The 22213-nt window shown below is 48.9% G+C and overlaps 1 protein-coding gene across 1 annotated transcript in view; it reads left to right on the forward strand.

Annotated features, from left to right (window-relative positions):
* LOC135909712 (neuroendocrine convertase 1-like) overlaps positions 1-19374 on the forward strand; it is a 34527-nt gene extending 15153 nt beyond the window's left edge. Inside the window, exons 5-15 of the mRNA XM_070535335.1 lie at positions 4875-4912; positions 4975-5051; positions 11256-11344; positions 11897-11965; positions 12674-13091; positions 13987-14143; positions 15363-15576; positions 16246-16379; positions 16459-16605; positions 18004-18160; positions 19111-19374. Of these exons, the coding sequence (XP_070391436.1) occupies positions 4875-4912; positions 4975-5051; positions 11256-11344; positions 11897-11965; positions 12674-13091; positions 13987-14143; positions 15363-15576; positions 16246-16379; positions 16459-16605; positions 18004-18105 (1445 nt within the window). The 3' untranslated portion in view covers positions 18106-18160; positions 19111-19374. The remainder of the gene's footprint in view (positions 1-4874; positions 4913-4974; positions 5052-11255; positions 11345-11896; positions 11966-12673; positions 13092-13986; positions 14144-15362; positions 15577-16245; positions 16380-16458; positions 16606-18003; positions 18161-19110) is intronic.
* Positions 19375-22213: the final 2839 nt, after the last annotated feature.

A 22213-nucleotide genomic window follows, 5' to 3' on the forward strand; every position in this document is an offset into this window, starting at 1 on the left:
TATTGCTGCGTTACTGGCATATAGCTTAGCCGCTGTGGTGCCGAGTACATTGCTGCACGACTACAGTGATAAAAAGCAGCGGGAAGCGCCCGTGTTAAACGTACGCACCCATCGTTTGCAGAAGCTGTCTTCTCCTTAGGCAGGGTTACTCAAAACAGTGCACGCTTTACAGGGGCAGAAATTTGTCGGAGTGTTGTAGTATAGAATGTGTTTCACGTAATTTGTACCTAGGATTTTAAAAAGAATCGTTAGCCGCAGCTGAATGAAACGGCGTAACGTTTGCCGTCATGTGGTGCTCCTCTCGGTATTTTTATATTTCGTTTAGTTAGTTATTTACTAATATTATATATGCTATTTTTTTGTATATACTGTAGGGGCAAGTGTATTTCGTTGCGCTGTACACGGAGTTCAGAAACGATCGATCGAATGTTTTGCGGCAACGTACATGCTGCGTGGTGATTTTTTCGGCGTTTAAAGAAAACCCATGAAATATGAAATAAAAGATCTTGAAAGGTCAGCGCAAGATGACGAAGACGCTGCCCCTTCCAGGTGTTCAACCAGTGCCAAATGTCTATCCTTCTACATGAAATAAAACCACGTGACTGCGCTCATGCGATATCGTATTGCAGCGCCCTCAATCGGGGTTCGTGCAAAAAAACCGTGCACGCGGACCATGGCGAAGTAATCGGCCGCAGCTCCAGGCATCGGCTCCACGATGCGTCAGCATCTTCGGCGGCGGCACACGGAAACGAAGCGCCGTCGTCCCTGATAAGCGATAGGCTCGACGCACGGTTGCAAGCGCTGCAATACGACAGCGCACGAGCGCAGTCACGTGGTCTCATTTCATATTTTTCGCGGGCTTTTTTAAAACGCCGAAGAAAATCGCCCCGCAGCAGGTACGTTGTCAAAAAAAAAATGGATCGATTGTTTCTGAACTCCCGCTACAACACAAGAAAACGCACTTGGCCTTAAAGTGAATATTAAAAAGTTTTCCTAATTCATCTTAGTTAATTAACAAATTAAGTGAAATATAAAAATACATTAAGGAGCGCCACATGACGGCAAACCATATGCCTTTGGTTTCATTTAGCTGCGGCTAACTACTTTTTTTCTTAAATCCTTGTCACAAGTTACGTGAAACACTTTGTATGTATAGTTCGTTCAGACATGAGGTGCAATACTGTGAAGGCTCTTATTGACCGGAATTGTGCGAGTGGATTGGATTGGAGCAAACTTTATTTGTTTGGGGAGGAGGTCTGCGGACAATACCGACAATACAAAGCTCACGCTTTGTAAGCACTTGCTTGATCAGATTGCGTGAACCACGACCAACTCTCCCGAGCCTCTACCCTAATACAAATTTCATGGGCACATGCTCACGTCAGCACCTCAATATATGTACATGGAGATGCTGATGATCTCGATCCACATATATATGTGGCTAGAGAGGCCATTTCTCCAGTAGATTCTGACGAAAGTGTTTGTTGTTTTCCTAAACGGATAGATCCAAGGTTGACATGGTTCCTTGACTTCAATTTTCTCCTAGGACTGCCGCGTCATATGGTGGCATTTGAAATTTACAACGTTCGCTTTTTTCGTAGTATGAGGCGATGCAGCGGTACATCTCACACAAAGTATCAATTTTATCGAGAAGCAGTTACCGAAGAATTATTACACGCTTGACACATGGCGTCAAATGCATGTAGCTTTATGTTACACTAGATTATTAATCAGGTTAGCATTATTTCTCTACCTTCAGGCCCTTCGAATCTATCTATTCTTTTTATTTACGAATACCTCACAGATTCTTTGTAAGAGGAGAGCACGTTGTTGGGCGAGTCGGTCGTACATACTTAAAGAAGGGAATTGCGCTAAAAAGAATTGCGCTAAAAAGACATTCCCATTTAGACGCGTACAAAAACACGTTGTTGCTCAGTGGCTATGGTGTTGGGCTGCTGATCACGAGGTGGCGGGATCGAATCCTGGCCACGGCGGCCGCATTTGGATGGAGGCGAAATGGTGGTCGAAATTTCCGGAGTCCTCCACTACGGCGAGCCTCATAATGAGAAAGTGGTTTTGGCACGTAAAACCCCATAATTTCTTTTAATACGTTGAAGTCTTTCCCCATTTGTTTGAGTACAGTGAAGAACTTGCAACACATAAAGCAATTTCACAATAAGCAACTAACTGCAAACGGTATAGCGCGCGCAGAAACAGCTAGATCTTTGCTCTAAGCCTCCACTTTTCTCCTCGTCCTAGGATTGCTTCTCTCTGCCTACGCCAATAAGGATCACTGTCGCCGTAAAATTCTAGGTGTACATCCAAATTATTCACCTGTGTTATTACCCACTGTACTTTTAGGAAAAGGTGTCGTGTGAGATCGCGATCTGCACACCAAAAACCAAGAAATGTTCCCTTATTGACTCCTCTTCCACTAACTTCACGAAAGCGTTTTACGGTGTTTCTAACTTCCGCAATACTTCCGAATACCTTCGAAATTAGAATGAAAAATAAATATATCATCTGCATAGGCCAGTACGCGTACTTCACATGCATCAACCTGAAGCCACTAGTTGTATTGTGGCTTATAACACTTAGCCAAATCTTCCAGTAAACCCACAAAAAAAGAAGAGCAGAAATCGGAAATACTTGGAGAATGAGCGCTGCACTTGAATAGGCTATACAGCCTCCTTGTTAATAATCAGCCGAGTACTATATGCACTGTACAAGCTCACTATAGCACTATATTCTATACGAAGGGCTTCTGTTACTACTTACTATTCGCATGTTTTAAGACAGCTATAAGCTGGTCTCCTGGCACGCGACCAAAGGCTTTCCCAAAATCAACCTGAAGCATAGCAACTGCGTCATTAATGACATCGCAGCACTCTAATGCACACCTCGCTTAGTGATTGTCGGTAAAGATACTTCTCCTCTCTCTGCAACTTTCGAGCCAATATTTCCATTAAAATTGCACAATCTACGTTTGTTACAGTGATTGCTTGATAGGCTGATACCTACTGAAGTTTGATCGAATTTTTCCTTTTATGAATGAGAATAGTATGGGAACAAATAAATGACATTGGAAGAGGTTTAACCCCAAAGGCTTCGTTTAATAAGCGCACCGATATTGGGGATAAATTTACGCTTTAAGGTCTCATGAAAAAGCAGCACTTGACCAATCGGGGCCAGGTAACTTTCCAGAAATTTGGTCTTCGATTGCTCTCGCTACCTCCCCTACTGACAAGGAGAGTTCCAATCTATTCTATGTTTCGTAATCTAATTGAGGCATGAAGGACAAAGATTCACTTTTGAATTCATCGCTATCTGCAGAACCGAACGAAAACGGCGCACTCTAATACTTAATTGTAAAAGGCTTCCTCCATCTCCTCTTCTGCGTTTATCAAAGCACCATCGTATACAATTTCCCCTTGTTATGCACGACACGAGGCAATAACAACTACACACCATTCTCCTCTCCTAAAGGAACGCGGCGCATTGAGATGGTTGAGACACGCGTATTGAGACACGCACGCGCATTGAGACATGCGTGCGGCGTGTCGCATCGCATCAATTTGCTTCGGGATCGGGCCAGCTCATAACGGCACAGATTGTAACAGTTCTTAGGAGAAGTCGTGGGAAAAATCCGACACACACACACACACACACACACACACACACACACACACACACACACACACACACACACACACACACACACACACACACACACACACACACACACACGCACGCACGCACGCACGCACGCACACACACACACACTCGGGCGAGCAGGACATCGGGGCACCTTACATAAAACGGACATGCAGTGCGTGGAGTGCGTGGGATCTGCACAATTCTTTTTTTTTTCTCGGTGCTTGTTTAATGTCTGCCGAGCGTTCCAGGGGGATCGAGCGGGCAACAAGCGGCAACCCTCCCGGAACGGCTGCTTTCCACAGCTGGTGACAGGTGGCGAAATGTGCTAGCGTCATTAGAGAGTTTTAGCCCAGCGGGTTTACGGCCAGCGGAGCGTAGCGGGCGAGCGGAGACGCGACTGCGCATGCGCACCACGCTGAGGCGGCCAGCGGTTTTACGGAGCAGCGTTTACGCCCGCTGGAAAGCACTCCCCAGCGGAGCGTATACGCAGCGCGCGAGCGTGCGTAAGGGCGCGCGGGCGTGTATGGGAAATGCAAGACGGCCGCCGCGAACATGAACGCCGGCAGTTCTGCATCGAAGACGGCGAGTGCCGCGCTGACCCGTACATTAATACTCAGTACATTATTGACAAATAATGCACTGAGAACATGTAATATATCTTTATTCAACATTTCTTGCATAATAAAAGCAAGCGTAATTCAATTTCATTTCTCAGTAATTCCTATTCGAACCACTAGGTGGGGCAGCAGAGCTCCCCGCTCTTTACCCCGCTCGAGCGGGTGATCCGCTGGACTAAAACTCTTTTTTCGCGCGCCGCTCCGCTGGCGCAACGGTGGAGACCGCTCCGCTCCGCTGGCCGTAAACCCGCTGGGCTAAAACTCTCTATTTTCGCAGCAGCTAAGCTTCCCCATAGATGAACGTAACTTCGTATTATTTTATTGCGATAGCAATTATATGGACATTCCAGGCGCATTTCTGCCATAGCCGTGAGGTTCCGCATCAGTTTCCATATAACCACGCTAATCTGTTCCAAATGTCGCATTCAACGATCTAGACCCCGAAAGGCTTCATTTCTGCAAAATCTGAACGAGAGCAAGGCAGCGTTAAGCCCAAGACCTTTGTCTATGATTTTAAACGAAATATTCACGTCCCTGTATATGACACGTACGTAACCGTTCCTGCTTCCTACTCACGGATCAAACGCACGCGTCACGCAGGACTGGAGTGGAACCACACGGACCTGATGCAAAACTACGTGAGTGAGTGTTTCTCTTTTGGCGCCATCGGTGACTGAACGATGCCGTCGTCGTGGCGCAGGCACCCGAGGCCAGCTACGACTTCAACGACGACGACCGTGATCCCTTCCCTCGCTACGATTCCCAGGACCTCAACAAGTATGTGCTCACCCAGAGGAAATCTGGAATCGTGTTTATATAGGCTGCATGTCTAACGGGAAAATGTTATATATATATATATATATATATATATATATATATATATATATATATATATATATATATATATTGTTACAAGCACGGGAAAAAGGGGTTTATTCAAGCGTGCGAGAGCAGGAACGGCAGGCTACGAACAGCAGGAATGGCCGCTGCACAGTCTTCGTTCTCCTCTTCCTCTCTCTTCTTGATCCCCGCGTCCCTTTGACGCGCTTGGACGTAACATACCTCCCCTCGCAGACAAAGCCCCCTGGGCGAGTCAACTAGCTTGTCGTGGCGTGCATGATTTCAACCGTGCGACATGCGCGACGTGTGTCCTAGCAGAACGTCTACCAGTGTTCGTGAGGCGCGCGAGAGTATAGTTCACTTCGCTGACTTTGTCGATGACAACATACGGTCCTTCGTAGTTTGCCAGCAGCTTTTGACACAAACCGCGCTTCCTTGTGGGCGTCCAAAGCCAAACGAGATCACCAGGGTTATATGTCACTGGCCGATGTCGTGCGTCGTAGCGGGCTTTGGAGTTTTCTTGTGATGCCAAAGTCCGAAGACGCGCAAGTCTCCGAGCCTCTTCAGCGAGGCACAGCGTATCGGCGACCGTAGGATTGTCGTGGTGGTAAAAAGGGAGGACAGTGTCGAGCGTATACCGGGGCGGCCGAGCATATAGAAGGAAGAAGGGGCTGTAGCCGGTTGTCTCGTGCTTGGCGGTGTTATATGCGTAAGTAATAAACGGTAGAACTTCATCCCAATTCTTGTGATCGGACGCAACATACATGGAAAGCATATTTGTGATCGTTCGATTAGTGCGCTCAGTGAGGCCGTTTGTTTGCGGATGATATGGCGTCGAGTGTCTGAGGTGCGAGTGACACAAACGCGCAAGCTCTTCCACTATATCCGCCGTGAATTGACGTCCCCGGTCGCTTATGATTACACCAGGTGGTCCATGTCGTAGAACAATAGCGTGAAGTAAGAAAAGCGACACTTCGGTGGCAGTTGCTGATGGTATAGCTGCCGTCTCGCAATAGCGTGTGAAATAGTCGGCGCAGACAATTATCCAGCGGTTCCCCTTAGATGACTTCGGAAAAGGGCCTAACAGATCAATTCCAACTTGCCGAAAGGGTGAGCTGGAAGGCGGCACAGGTTGAAGGAGACCAGATGGGGCAGTGGTTGGGCGTTTCCGACGCTGGCACTGTATGCAGCTGGCGACATAAAACTCAACCGAATGTCGCATCCGGGGCCAGTAAAAGCGTTCTTGAATGCGATAAAGTGTGCGCACAGTGCCTAAGTGCCCGGACGTAGGGTCATCGTGCATAGCCTGAAGGATTGCTGGCCGGAGACGCTCTGGCACCACTAGAAGGAAGCGTGCACCCGTGCTTGAGTAGTTCCTTTTGTACAGGAGCCCGTCACGTACACAGTAGCTGCTTGTTGCACTTGAATGGGCAGAAGTAAAGAGTGGCTCCAATTTAGTGTCTGTCCGTTGTTCTGTTTTGAACGCATCGATATCTGGAAAAGCGGGTGTCACAGAAGCGACGAGATGATCAAAATCGTCTGCGTCGCAGTCTGTCGTGGCAAGCGGCATACGGGAAAGGCAGTCTGCGTCAGCGTGTTTTCGGCCACTCTTGTAGGAAACAGTGAAGTTATATTCCTGCAACCTCAAAGCCCAGCGCGCAAGGCGACCACAAGGGTCGCGAAGGTTCACGAGCCAGCACAGGGAATGGTGGTCTGTGACGACTTGGAATGGGCGTCCGTACAAGTACGAGCGAAATCGCTGAACCGCAAAGATTACAGCGAGGCATTCTTGCTCTGTCACCGTGTAATTCCGTTCAGGTTTGCTTAATGAGCGGCTTGCATAAGCAATCACGTGCTGACGGTCGTCATAGCGTTGGACCAATACAGCACCCAGACCAACGCCACTAGCATCTGTGTGGATTTCTGTCGGCGCAGTAGGATTGAAGTGGCGAAGGATAGGTCGAGAGGTTAACAGGAACTTTAGCTGACGAAATGCAGAATCGCACTCGGGTGTCCACTCAAACCGTGCGTCTTTATGTAGCAGGTTTGTCAGAGGATAAGCGACGTCAGCAAAACCAGAAATAAATCGGCGAAAGTAAGAGCAAAGACCCAGAAAACTACGAAGTTGCTTCACTGACTGCGGTGCACTGAATGCCTCGACAGCTGCCGTCTTGAGGGGATCAGGCCGGATACCGTCTTTGTCAACAAGATGACCCAGCACAAGGGTTTGACGGTCACCAAATTTACATTTCTTGGAGTTCAGAACCAGGCCGGCGTTTTTGATGCAGTTGAGGACAATATCCAGGCGCGTATTGTGCTCATTGAATGTGCGCCCGAATATAACAACGTCGTCAAGATAGCACATACAGATGTTCCATTTTAACCCACGCAGAATGGTGTCCATGAACCTTTCAAAGGTTGCTGGAGCGTTGCACAACCCAAATGGCATCACATTGAATTCGAATAATCCATCCGGGGTTATGAAGGCTGTTTTCTCTCTGTCTGTCGGGTGTATCGGGATTTGCCAATATCCTGAGCGCAGGTCCACTGAAGAAAAATAAGAGGCCGAATGAAGGCAATCGATTGCATCATCTATCCGGGGCAGCGGGTAGACATCCTTCTTAGTCACGGCGTTTAATCTTCGATAATCGACGCAAAATCTCCAGTTACCGTCTTTCTTTCTGACGAGTATGACCGGAGCTGCCCAAGGACTCGAGGACTCTTGTATTATCCCATTTCTCATCATGTCGCTCACTTGTTCCCCGATTATCTTGCGCTCGTTAGGCGACACGCGATAAGGCTTTTGCCTGATCGGGCGCGCAGATCCCGTATCGATAGTATGGCGCGTTCGTGACTCGGGAATCGAGAACGCTTTGTCCGGCTGCGCAAAGTCAAACACTGACAGATGCTTAGAAAGCGTATCCACGAAGGTATGGCGCTCCCTTGTGCTGAGCGACTTGTTTATCATAGACAGAAGCTTTTTGTCTGAGACTTGGCGAAGGTCAGCAGGTTCACACGGCGAGTCTGTTAGTACGGCTACGGACGAAGACGTGTATTCTGTAAAGTAGGCGAGTTTCAAGCCGTCTGGAAGCAGGACGGGCTCTGCCGAGCAGTTGGCCGTCCACAAGCCAGCTCGCCCGTTGCCGATGGATACCACACAATGAGGGACAAAAACGTTCTTCTTCACACAATTTAGATGCATTGGCTCTACGGAGGCATCGAAACTGTCTGGAACTGCACCGCGACATACAACCGGCACGCACACCGAGGTGGACGCAGGCACAACAGTATCTGCAGACACACAAAGTTCACCTTGACTGCAAGTCTCCTCTAAGAGCCCGGACGAAACATGGCCATCGACGCAAACTTCCCCCGTGCGACAATCAACAGTCGCACCACACTGCCACAAAAAGTCGATGCCCAAAATCACTTCGTGCGTCGATCGGGGAATAACTACAAACTCCGTCGCGAAAACTCCACCAGCCAGGGACACTTCAGCAGTGCACACACAAACAGGGCGCAACGACTCGCCGCTCACTCCACAAAACGTTGCAGCCTGGTCCCACGGAAATACAACTTTGCGCCCCAACCGACTTTTAAAACCGAGACTCATTACGGATACAGTTGCCCCGGTATCCACTAAAGCCATTGTCGGAACACCATCCACAAGTACATGCACTTTGTTCTTAATCATAGCAACTGCAGGGGGCATTTCTGTCGATAGCACGTGTCGAGCGACCTCACCCCCATCGGCCGCGCTAGCTAGTTTTCCGGTTGTGAAGGCGAGGCTGAGCGGCGCACTGGCGATGGAGATTGACGTAAACGCGGTGCACGAGAAGTTGGCGGTGGCGTCAAACTCCTGTCAGATGCCGGCGAGCGGCTCCGGAAGCTTCTCTGCCAATAATCGTTGCCAGGAGGGACGCCAGCTGACCAAGAGGTGGTGCATGGCTGTCGAGTTGTCCTCGTAGGAGGTGTGGTCCTTGTTGAAGACCCCGATCGACGATTCCACGTTGTTGGGCGACGATTGCAAAATCTCGCTATGTGGCCCGCGACACCGCATTGGAAACACACCGGCAGATGCCGCATATTTCGATGTTCTTGCACGTAGTCACGCATGTTGCTGTCGACTGCATAGCCGGCAGGTGGGTCCCATTCATCATGGCTAGGCATCGGCCGCCCGGAGGCGTGCGTGCGGCGAGGGCGTTGGTCGTAGTCATGATCTTGATAGCTCAGGGTCCCTCTCGTTTGTGGGGTAGACCTATACTCGACGGTCGCTGAGTGAACCGTGGGTTGCCATGCGGTCGAAACGGCCGTGTTTCGAATCTCGTGTGGCAAGTACGCACCAGCGATGCCGGGTGTGCAACGGTACATCTCTTCCCGATGGAGCAACTCTTCGCGAACAATCTGCCGTATTGTTGATGGAAGGTCAACACACGAAGTCGGGTCTACACTTGCCACCGTTGTGACATGAGCCAGGCGACCAAACTTCGGTATTATCCGTCGCATCTTCAGCGTCTCAAAGGTCCTGCAGTGGCGAATGACGTCAGACACGGAATCCAAGCTTTCTTTGCCGATCAAAAAATTGTAGACGTCTTCGGCTATCCCTTTCAACAAATGTCCAACTTTGTCCTCTTCAGACATTTGAGAGTTCACTATTTTGCACAGTTTCAGCACTTTTTCGATATATGTCGTACAGGTCTCGCCGGGAATCTGAGCTCTTTGCGAAAGCGTCTGTTCGGCGCGTTTCTTTTTTGCGCTAGAGTCTCCAAAACACGCTCTGAGCTCCTCTACAAAAAGCTCCCATGAAGTGAGCGTGTCTTCGTGATTCTCATACCAGACGAGTGCTGTGTCGGTAAGGGAAAACACAACATTTGACAACTGTGCGGTCGAGTTCCAACCATTAGATCGGCTCACCCTTCGGTAGTTTGTGAGCCACTCGTCGACATCTTCTCCGGCTTTTCCTCCGAAAGTGAGTGGCACCCGGTAGTATTGCCACGGAACGCCAGGTGCTGGCCTTGAAGCCGCGTCAGAACCTTCGGGAATCTGGCAGGCGTATTCAGTCATGTCAGGTGATGGTGGCGGAAGTCCGGCAAGTCGACGGCTTCGGCGAAGTTGTAGCAGCGTAGGCTCCGTGGTTACGAGGTGTACCCCGCACCTCCACCAATTTGTTACAAGCACGGGAAAAAGGGGTTTATTCAAGCGTGCGAGAGCAGGAACGGCAGGCTACGAACAGCAGGAATGGCCGCTGCACAGTCTTCGTTCTCCTCTTCCTCTCTCTTCTTGATCCCCGCGTCCCTTTGACGCGCTTGGACGTAACAATATATATATATATATATATATATATATATATATATATATATATATACGGGGGGTCATTGAATGCGTGGGCTGCATGTAATGTTAAATTGTTTGATGATTATTCCTGCTTTATCGGTTGCTGAGCCGACATTGATGCACGTAACCCGAAAGAACAAGGCGTACCGCCTAAATATTATGAGTGTTCGCTTCTTTGTATGTAGCCTGTACTCGCAATTAACTCGCCAGGGCGCGCGACCAGGTATTAAAAAACAAAATATGCGGTTTTACGTGCCAAAACCACTTTCTGATTACGATGCACGCCGTAGTGGAGGACTCCGAAAATTTTGACTACCTGGGGTTCCTTAACGTGCACCTAAATCTAAGTACGCGGGTGTTTTCGCATTTCGCCCCCATCGAAATGCGGCCGCCGTGATCGGGATTCGATCCCGCGACCTCTGTGCTCAGCAGCCCAACACCATAGTCACTGAGCAACCACGGCGGGTTTGGCCAGGTATCGATCCCGCGACCTCGTGCTTAGCAGCAGAACGCCGAAGACACATAGCCACCACGACCTGTGAGGCGCTGAAATAATTTGCAGTAAGCAAATGGCCGTGGCCTGGGATAGATAGTACCCACAGACACCTACCTATAAGGGGTACCAACTGACTCCGACCAAAAGCGATGAGAATCAACCGGCCGTACCAATGAGTCAGTTCAACGCAACGGAATAACAACGACTTTTTTTTTTCGACGTATAGTTCTGATGGTAAAATTTAGCTTTCCCTGTGCCTGAACACCGACGATAAAGGAATCGCAGCCCATTTTGCTATTATTTCTCCGCAGCCACGGAACCCGCTGTGCCGGAGAGATTGCCATGACGGCCAACAACCGGAACTGCGGAGTTGGCGTGGCGTACGAAGCACGTATTGGAGGTGCGCATATTGTTATTATGCATGCGACGTCGTGCGCTGCTCTCATAAACACTGTCTGCACGAATGAGATATGTTGTGTTGCGACTTGTAAACGCATAAAAAATCTATGAGGAATCGAAGTAATGTCTCGGGGAGCCGATGCCAACGACGAGGCGTGTAGATACTCGGATTGTCTGAAGAAAATCGACCAACTACGCAACCGTGTTTGAAAAAGTACTTCAGCGCCGAGGGGGGAAGAAAATTAGATGGCAAGAAATGACCTTCGACACATGGCACAAAACTGAGGAGCACGCCATAAATAAATTCTATCAAACATTCACTTTGGTGCCCATTACATGTATATATGTCTAGAATGTGCATCTCGGTGCTTCAAACTTGCCGCAGCATTTTGGAAGTGAGGTGGTTACAGGAGTTATTTGATTTGTAGTGTTCGCTAAGGCAGAAACGCCAAAGCAGTGACACAAGGAAAGATGCTACTGGATCAGCATTAATAAACTAATCCATTTATTGCTTTGCTGACGCAATGTGAGAATAGCGCGACGGATCACGCAGGTATCCGCATGCTGGACGGTGACGTAGTGGACGCCGTCGAGTCCACGTCGCTGGCGTTCAACGTCGAAGGTAAGCAGAACCACGTATGCTACATTTAGAGAAGTACTGACAGAGTAAAATAATTGTCACTCTTATTTTTTATTTATTCATTTTTTAACAGCTGTTCTACAAGCAATTACCATATGGAGCCTCAATTCCGCGAGAGCTTTACAAATAAATATTCACCATTACGTTTGAATTCGACCAGTTCAAAACCCGCCTCAAGTACAGTGTGGCTTCGAGTGTGGAAAAGGAGCCTATTCACGTCCCCGAAATCTGATGTCTCGGTCTCGTGGTACCAGATATACCCTGACGGGTGCACGTACGCACACTATGACCGTGCTGCCGAATGCAGAGTCCACTCAGTACTTGACGTACAGGACAAGAGTTTCCCTGCATTTCCAACAGAAGCGTGCAGGTGGAAGTTTTTCAGTGACACGGTCGACGCACGGAGCTCCAGAAACCGCACCAGGATGACTGTCTTTTGTTTGTAATATTGTTGCGATACCACGTGATCGCCACCTCCGCTTTCTCTGACACCTACAGTGACCTTCTGTCACGCACTCGGTGCACGCGCGTTTAGAAGCGGTCGCATAAAAGTAGCTGCAGTTTATTATTCGTGGCGCACCCGAGAAATTCAGGCTTCGTACCATTGTTAGGGATTTTAAAGAAATAGAAGCGGGTCGCAAAATTTTCCCCTCGGTCTTACGGACGACGCGATTGGGGCGGGCCTCGCAGAGATCGACGTGTTCAGCGCGTCGTGGGGCCCCTCGGACGACGGGCGCACGGTGGACGGCCCCAAGCGGCTGGCCAGCGAGGCCCTCGAGCGGGGAGTGACCTTCGGACGCGGCGGACGCGGCTCCGTCTACGTGTGGGCCTCGGGCAACGGCGGCGCCAAGGGGGACAACTGCAACTGCGACGGCTACGCGGGCTCCCCGTACACCCTGTCGGTGTCCGGCGCCAGCCAGCGCGGCCGCTTCCCTTACTACGGCGAGAAGTGCGCCTCGACCATGGCGGCCGCCTACTCGTCGGGCGCCTACACCGACCAGAAGGTGTCCACCTCGGACCTGCACGACCGCTGCACCACGCAGCACACGGGCACCTCGGCGTCGGCGCCGCTGGCCGCGGGCATCGTGGCGCTCGTTCTGCAAGCCAAGTACGTGAGAGAGGGGCTTTTGCGGGGAGGCCTTATAACCTTGCCTGGAGGACGCAGCAGGAGGAAAGATTGGCACGGCGCTCAATTCCAGATGTCCGGAGTGAGAGACGTATAGCAGAATAGAGAAGTAAATAACGAAAATGAAAAGAGGCAGTAATGAGAGACGTGCGCACATAAAAGAAACAAGCGCACGCAGACACGCAAAAATAAATTCAGCGAAATCAGAGAAGCTGGTAGAATTCGGTGTCCCATAAGAAACTCGTGAGCAGATCCACGTACAGGGCTAACCCGGAGTCTAACGGATAGCAGGGGGTGGGCGAATGGACGATCGAAGTGCTGGAGCGTCGAGAAATCCCTGAAATAGTGGCGGAAGTCCATACAGTATGATTGATTGATTGATTGATTGATTGATTGATTGATTGATTGATTGATTGATTGAGTGAGTGAGTGAGTGAGTGAGTGAGTGAGTGAGTGAGTGAGTGAGTGAGTGAGTGAGTGAGTGAGTGAGTGAGTGAGTGAGTGAGTGAGTGAGTGAGTGAGTGAGTGAGTGAGTGAGTGAGTGAGTGAGTGAGTGAGCCTAACGTCTAAACGCAATACGGGGCTTTGAGAGAAGCCGTAATGGAGGGCTGAATAATCATTTTTACCACATTGGTTTATACGCCCACCCGTATCTACTAGTACGGGAGCGCTTTTGCTTGCCTTCCGTATGAAAATGCTGCTGTTGCAGTTTGTAGTCCAACCGATGACCTCGAGTGGAACCGTGTGCAGCGACCACAGCAGGTTACGTGGGTTTCCGCAGAACGTTAACTACTCCGATTTTACCCTTTTGTCATGTCGGCAAGTTATTATGTTCGTGTCGAGAACTCACGCGCGCGGCGGCGCACTGTGATCGCAGCCCGGACCTTGGTTGGCGCGACGTGCAGCACCTGGTGGCGTGGACGTCGGACTTCGCGCCGCTCAGCTCGAACCGGGGCTGGAAGCGAAATGCCGCCGGCCTGCTCTACAACAGCCGCTTCGGATTTGGACTGATGGACGCGCACGCCATGGTACAGGTAAGCTTCCTGTCACGCGCTGCGTGTGCTCATTACGGTCTTTCCCACCTGCCGTCCATGTAGTGCGCAGAAACGATCACTCGCGACCGTGCTAGCTGCGCTTTGACAGACCACTTTCAGAACAGACCGTTTTTTGAATGCCGACCTCCTCAGCCGTCGCCGAAGAGGTTGCGCGAAGGCATTGTTACAACTATTAACAGCAAGAGACTTGTAATAACGGCTTTAGTACTATGGTGTTGTGTCGACGGCGGTGTCAGCGCGAGTGCACACCGTCTATCTATCTATCTATCTATCTATCTATCTATCTATCTATCTATCTATCTATCTATCTATCTATCTATCTATCTATCTATCTATCTATCTATCTATCTATCTATCTGTCTGTCTGTCTGTCTGTCTGTCTGTCTGTCTGTCTGTCTGTCTGTCTGTCTGTCTGTCTGTCTGTCTGTCTGTCTGTCTGTCTGTCTGTCCGTCCGTCCGTCCGTCCGTCCGTCCGTCCGTCCGTCTATCTATCTATCTATCTATCTATCTATCTATCTATCTATCTATCTATCTATCTATCTATCTATCTATCTATCTATCTATCTATCTATCTATCTATCTATCTATCTATCTATCTATCTATCTATCTATCTATCTATCTATCTATCTATCTATCTATCTATCTATCTATCTATCTATCTATCTATCTGCCTGGCTGCCCGTTTGTCTATTTATCTGTTTCCTTCTTATCTATCTTGCCCTCCCCTTCTACATTATAAAGTATCAAACCGCTTCTAATGCCTCTCATGCCTTTCTTCTTTATTTCGTCTCTCTCTCGCGCGCTTTCTCTCTCTCTCTCCCTTCTTGGGCTATTTGGGTACTGCTTTCTGTGCATTCTTGATTATGGCGCAAAAGAATAACGCATACGCATACGCCATCCGTAACGCCATACCAATAACACGTCGGTGAGGCAATTCGAGCGCGAAATTTAATAACACAACATTTGACTTCCTTTTCCTCGCTAATATGCAACCATGTGCCCCCGAATAAGTGCTAGCGGAGTCTAGAAAGAATATACTCGCGCTATAGTTTAGTTCTGTCTGTTAGCATACCTTTAACGTTTATTCTTTTAGAGAGTATATCGATCGAGGCCTGCCACTCTTCCGCGTAAGCGCGGTCACACGGACGCAGACAGTTGGCATCACGTTTCCCGCTAAATGAAGGGCGAACGACGCAGGCCGCCCTGAACTGGACCAACGTGGGGCGTCGCGAACAGTGCCGCCTGGAGCCGTCGGCGCTGCTGCCACGCCGCATGGCCTCCGGCCAGCAGCTGCAGTTGGCGTTCGACGCCCTCCTGTGCCCGCTGGCGGCCCTCGAGCACGTCCAGGTGCACCTGGACCTGCAGTACTCGCAGAGGGGCGCCCTGGACGTGTACCTGCGATCGCCGGCCGGTTCGCTCGTTTCCCAGCGAGATACTGCTCGAGCGCAGTCCTGTCTTTGCAGTATAGAGGCACTGAGTGCGAGAGAGACCTGACCTTTCTATCGCAATTCTTTTTTTTTTCAGTTTCAGTTTTATGCGAACAAACTTTAGTTAGCACTTATTATCTTTTTTATTACTGTTATCTTTATTACTTATTATTTTATTACTTTATTTTACTTATCTTTTTTTATGTGACGCAACAACCGTGTCACATCAGAGAGTAACCTTGCACCGATCCTAACTCTCTTGCATGCGTAATCACGCGAACGACAATTAAAATTTGGAGTCGAATATCTCGGAGCGCAGACACGCTGGAAAAATTATTCCAGCTGATATTGTGTAGAAACACGACTGCCTCTAACTTTTCAATGCAAACATACCCACTTACTGCAGTCAACAAAAAGCTAATTATTAATATTTAGTTAACTGGGCTGCTGACAGCGATAATTATCATCTCACTTTGTGGTCCCCTGGCCACATAACTTATTTGCACAGGTGGTCTTCGCGTGCCTCTCAGTGCCTCATTTTAAGAAAACCATTAAGGTTAATTTGTATGTGCAACTGCAGCTATAGACCTGAAAGAGTAGACCTACCCGTCATACGTGCCTGCGCTACGTTGACGCCGCCACTCACCCCGCAGGCACCGAAAGCGTGCTGCTCTACCGCCGAGCCAAGGACACCACGGGACAAGGATTCCGCAACTGGACCTTCCTCACGGTCCACCTGTGGGGCGAAGACCCGCGGGGTCTCTGGGTACTCGTCATTCGGGACAAGGTGAGCTCCTCGCGGCAGCGCAAACAGCCTCGTCTGTGAAGGGAATGCTCGACAGAGGCAGTCGATCTGGGTACCGCAGTTCGGTCAGGACAACGTCGGACGACTGAACGCCGTCTCCATGACGCTGAGCGGGACAAGCGAGCAGCCTGCGTACCAGGTGGCCAGGAACGGACGTAGGCGCTACGACGACGAACGGCTGGCGCAGGCTGTCATCGACACAGTGCCGGTGAGCAGTCGCGAGTTTTACGCTCAGTGTAGAGGAAACGTGGTAGTGTTGACGTACACCCGGAATCGTCCCTCATAAAAATAGCTCGATAGGCATGCAGTCCACAGATTTCAAGTAGGCTGATTGAATTTCTTTGTAGGCGAGTCCTTTTGGTCAGACAAAGCTTACAAAAGGTCGTTAAGAAGTATATTCTATTATACCTAACAGTCCATAGACCACCGAACGTAGACTTTCAAACGTGTTACTTGTAAATGCATACATGGACATTAGCCGACAAAAGCGCAATTTCTGAAATCCGCCGGCTATATATATATATATATATATATATATATATATATATATATATATATATATATATATATATATATATATATATATATATATATATATATATATATATATATATATATATATATATATATACGTCCCGTGCCTTTTTCACATTTCGCGGGCTTTCTTTGCAACCTGGAAAGAAGGACTACGTGAGATGTATCGTAACGGAAACAACTCGATCAGTGATTTCTGAAGGTGCTCCACAAATCCGCTCATCATACTTGGGGTCCACAGCCCATAATTAAAAAGTTGAGTGGTTAAAACTAATTAATTAGTGAGTTACGGGGAAAACAAAACAAAAATATCTCCATTACTACAGACTGCGAATAGTATGCGTTCGGTTCAATTCGCTCCCAACGCGCTTTTGATTTTTAAATTCTTGGCCCAAGTTATGTGGGACACCCTGTATATACGTGCGTGCGTGCGTGCGTGCGCACGTGTTAAACGATGTTGACAATTTTCGTAAACTGTGTATACATAACTTACGATGAGAGGTATTCGGTAACGGCAGCACTGTGGTGGCGACGTATTCTCGCGTTGTGAACAACCGCAGCGCCTTTTCTTATTTCTTTAGGGGCAGATAGTGATTTATATGTGCAGAGAGTGGTCCTTACTGTGGGATGCGCAATCCGTGTTCTGTGTAGAGTGCAGTGACGGCTATGGCTCGTGTCAGCCAATAAGTGACGAAAGCCCTCTGTGTGTTCCACAGAAGGGAGCAAGCGCTCGGCCATTGCGAACTATACCAGTTCGCGACGTACTAATGACGTTTCCACTTAGTCGGCATCTCGGAGCCCTTCTTCTATGTTCTCTTTCCTAGATAGACGGTGTCCAAATCGGGTCGTCTACGGCGTGTTTCTGGTTCCGCAAGCCCTTCTGTCCTATGCAATTAACAAAAACATGGCCTTCGAGACCAGCTTTCACTGCCTAGAGAGAGCCGTCGCTGGTGCGGGGATTTCGACACCGGCCGTTACTGACAACCCGTGGCTTTCGTAGCACTGTCCGGAGTCACTGCACGGAGAGAGAGAGAGAGAGAGAGATTAGATGTGGCGTGCGCGCGTGACGCAGGAGTACGAAGAAGAGGAGGAGGAGGCACATCGTGCAGCGGACGTCCAGTGGAGCCGCCTACAGCAGGCGCTGCTCGGAGAGAACCTGATCGCCCCAATCTGAGCAGACTCCTGTTCAGTGAGTTCCCTACGCATCCCCTAAGAGGGATGTACGCACGGTACGCACCTCCTTGTTTTTGTTAAGGCACCCCCTTAATTCGTAACAATTTTTTCTTCACAGACAACCGGTAATTTTGCTTAATAGCGCCGGGAGAATGGCATGTACGCGAAGGCCGGGACAGATTGTTCTTATCTGGCTTGTAGTGGAAGATGCAACGGTGTTTATTTAGAAGACATATTTTGTGTAATCCTTGTTACCTAGCTTTGTCTGTCCATAAACATGAGTTTAGTCCTTGTGTAAAGTGAAGTAATCGTTCGCAACCTTTGTCATCAGTGTTGGAGTCCTAAATGTTGCATGCTATAGTCCTGCGCGACACCTCTACGACACAAATAAAAAATAAAAATGACCATACAGCTTCTCCTCTACCCTCGACACTTACCCCCCTCCCTCGCCCTAGAAATTTATACAACCCCCTAATTTCACTTCCTGGGTAAACTCCTGCTTCTGGTGCTCGCCTTCGTACACTCTAACGGAGGCTTTAGTGTGCTGGGCTGGGCGATTGATCGATTAGCCTTCCTACCCGCAGGGGTGCGGCAGTGGTTATGACGTTGTGCTGCTGAGCACGACGTCGCGGCTAAAAATGCACAAAAAAGAAAGAAAAGAAGAAAAACGCTAGTGTGATCAGATGTAGGTGCACGCCAGACTTTTTTTTTTTTTCGTCGACATTCATGCGTACGTTAAAGAACCCCAGGAAGTCAAAATTTATTCGAAGCCTCCCGCGCTGCAGCATCTCACAGGGCTCCCCAATGTTTCTTTGTGACGTGAAACCCCATGAATCAATCAAGCGACTTTCCCATTAATCGGTTATTGCCCCCCCTTCCCTCCTTCTGGTTAACGTAACACAATAGTACATACAATAGCCAACGCTGTTTTCCCGCAATTATGACTCGCACGGTGCCGTAGTCTTAGCGCAACAGTCGTCGACATCATCGCTCCTTGTCTTCGCAGGAGTTTCATTGAAGAAGACCCTCTTTCCCTCCCGGTTTTTCGAGTGTGCAGCACCATCGCAGTCGACGTGGCGGCTGAGGCAGACGTGCGTCGATCCTTCCCTGCATTGAAATGTTCACCAGCGGAACTCACAGCGAATGCCGACAGTGGTCGCCAACAAAGAGCGTGGCGGTTCCTGTCCACGAGTCCCAGCGCGCAGAACGTTATATCAATAAAGATAGCCCGGGGACCAGCGTTTCTTGAAACTTCTGGCGCCGAAGCCAATACGTCTTTCGTGTCTGTCTGTTAAAAGAGCTGCAATAAACGAAAGGGCTTTCAGAACCGCGCACGTATGTATGCCACGACACGTGTGCCATGTGAAATAACAGACAAGACATCCTGTCGACCGAAATTGGTAGTTCATACCTTGAGCGGGATACCGAAAAAAAAAAGAAAGAAAGAACCAAATATAGCGTAATAATTTGCTCCATATAAGTTGAAGGAGGAGCCACACCTCGTTGTATCCATTACTTCGTTATAACCATTGTCCTTTCTCACCTACAACATTGGAAGCCAGGAAATGGGGGAGTGTGCTGCAATCAACCATTTGGTAAGCCGAGGCAAAAGCCCACTGCGCAACGTCGTTAAGGAGCGCTAAACATTGCTTTCAGCTGCATCTTCATAAGCGAGATGACTGTTTTCGCTAATGCAGCTGTCAATGCTAATACATGCCTTTCGGTGGGGGCTGCCATGTGCATTGAGTGCACGTTAAAGAACCTCTGTTATGCAAAATTAATCTGGAGTTCCTTACTATGTATACGGCGTGCCTCAACCTGTAAAATCGCAGAATTTACGTAGTGACGGTCGTTGGAGTCTATCGCACGCCAGCAGCGCTCCGCCCGCTTGTTTGAGAAGCCGAGCGATAACCGAGAACCTGAGTATTAATGGTTATAACGTAAACATCCATCCAATTTTTAATTCTAACCAGGAAGGCCAGAGCTGCTTCGCTGACTCGGCCGAGCATGGCAACAGCAACAGTTTCACAGTAGTATCGATCACCCACAGGAATTCGACCGTTAACGCTGCTTCGGTACGAAGTACGTCGTAGCGTGCGGCCGAGCAAGTAGCCATTGCGTTGGCCCTCCTGGACGACAAACAGGCCAATATCTTCAGCGACTAGGGCAGCCATCCGCGCCTTCAGCGTTGGCGTCGTGTGTAAGGAAGCCTGTCGCATCCTCGACGGCTCGCATCCTCGACCCACACTCTCACGTGGTTCTCCGCTCACATGGGAACCATCCTGGGAGGCCCCACAAACCTCAACGAGCTGGCCCGCTCCAAGGCGCGAGGTCTCGCTTTCAGCGATCATGGAGAACTCCCCCGCCGGCCCGCAATGGTGGAGAACAGAGAACAACCGACCACATACAATAAAATTACGCAGCACTTTTATCTCGGCAGGAGAGACTTTCCCCTTCTTCACAAGAAGTTAAATAGAGCGCAAGCATTGACCCTCGGATTATTGCAAACAGGCTCGTACCCAAGCCCGGCGTTATTCCAAAAGCTTTATCCCGACACTTATGCCAGTAGTTCTTGCAGGTACTGCAATGACATCGTTAGCCTAGACCATACCAGAGTCCTTCCATGTCCTTCCATGTTTTTCTGGTCACGAAACTCCGCCGTCACGCTATGGGAGAGGTTCATATGCTGCCCAAAGGTGCCGCGACGCGGCGCCACCGTGCCACAGAGGGCATCGTTCGCGTACCGAAACTAGAATTACTGTGGTAGCATATACAGTAACTCTAACCAAAACGCGTGCGCAGCGCTAGGCGAGCTGAGTGAACAAGTGCATTCTGTGCATGTGCTGCGCTATTTTTCGAGTGCTGGGATCTTTAGCTGAAGTGGCGGGGTGGGACAACGATGCCGAACACGTGTTGCAAGTAACAGCTGAAGAAGTAGAATGGTGGTATCTCTAACAAGCCATTTTAAAGAATTGCTGTATTTGTGATGTGGCTACTTGTGTTCGTTCGAGAGTTGTTTAGCCATGTGTTATGAAATGCTTATGCTTTACACTTTCTTGTTTACAGAAACAATCGATGATACATTCCGTATTTATTGCCATTCGTTTGCTGGTGTTTGTTTCCTGCCCCCCAGTGCATATCTATCACGTTTGATGTTATTTCTTTATGCTTAATGTATCAGTGTCATGCTTTTAACAAACTTCCTGCATTGTGAATGGTGGACCATTCGTGACCGGACGCCTCTGTGCTGTGTGTATTTCGCTCCGCTTATTTTACATGATGAATAAATGATCGTGCTTGTATGTTGTTTTTGCACCAACACGTTTTATTTCTTTTCTTAATCGAATTATAGTGTTCTTCTCATTTTTCGACTATGGTAAGAATATCAGGACCGGTGATTGCAGCATTTTAACATATTGTAAATAGTTGCGCATTAAGAACCAAAATACCTAGTCTCGTAGTTTCTGCGTCGGAACCACGAGCAGCTTGATTAAGTGCTGGGCTTACTGACGCTTCTAAACGACTGCTGTTGCTAAGGCAATTGCCTAATTACAATACAGCTAGTTTCAACTATGCAGGTCCTAACACTTCACGTTCGCCTTAATCCGTTGGTAAAAGCCGCACCTAAGACATTTAGTAGCGAAGTTTGTCTTGCATTAATCCTAGCTAAATCTCATTCAGAAATGGCATCGCTTTGCAGAGAAATCTTAAGCGCACGGAGCAGCTCAATTTCTTTTTCTTTGTCATTAAGTATTCTACAGTAGCAGCCCTTTGCAATAACAATTTCATTCTTTGGATCTCCTTATAAGATACTGCCCACAGTCAGAGTCCTTCTCTGCCACAGTTTAACAGAAAGTGAACAGCTGTGCTCGGCGAACAATCTGGCGCTATGCGCAGCGGAGAGTTGGCGCTTACTTACGGGTAAGCGGGGGTGCAACAGCCCATATGTCTGCATCTGGTGATAAGTGGGACCACTGGCGCTTTGTTTCCAATGCGCGGTGTTTCATTTCAGGCAAATATTAAAAAGCGGAGCCCACCGAAGTGTTGAGGCGAACGGCGATGATGAAGAAACCTGGACCGAGACCACCCGGCCGTGTACAGCGGACGCA

This window comes from Dermacentor albipictus, chromosome 3, assembly GCF_038994185.2.
Source record: "Dermacentor albipictus isolate Rhodes 1998 colony chromosome 3, USDA_Dalb.pri_finalv2, whole genome shotgun sequence".
Taxonomy (NCBI): Eukaryota; Metazoa; Arthropoda; class Arachnida; order Ixodida; family Ixodidae; genus Dermacentor; species Dermacentor albipictus.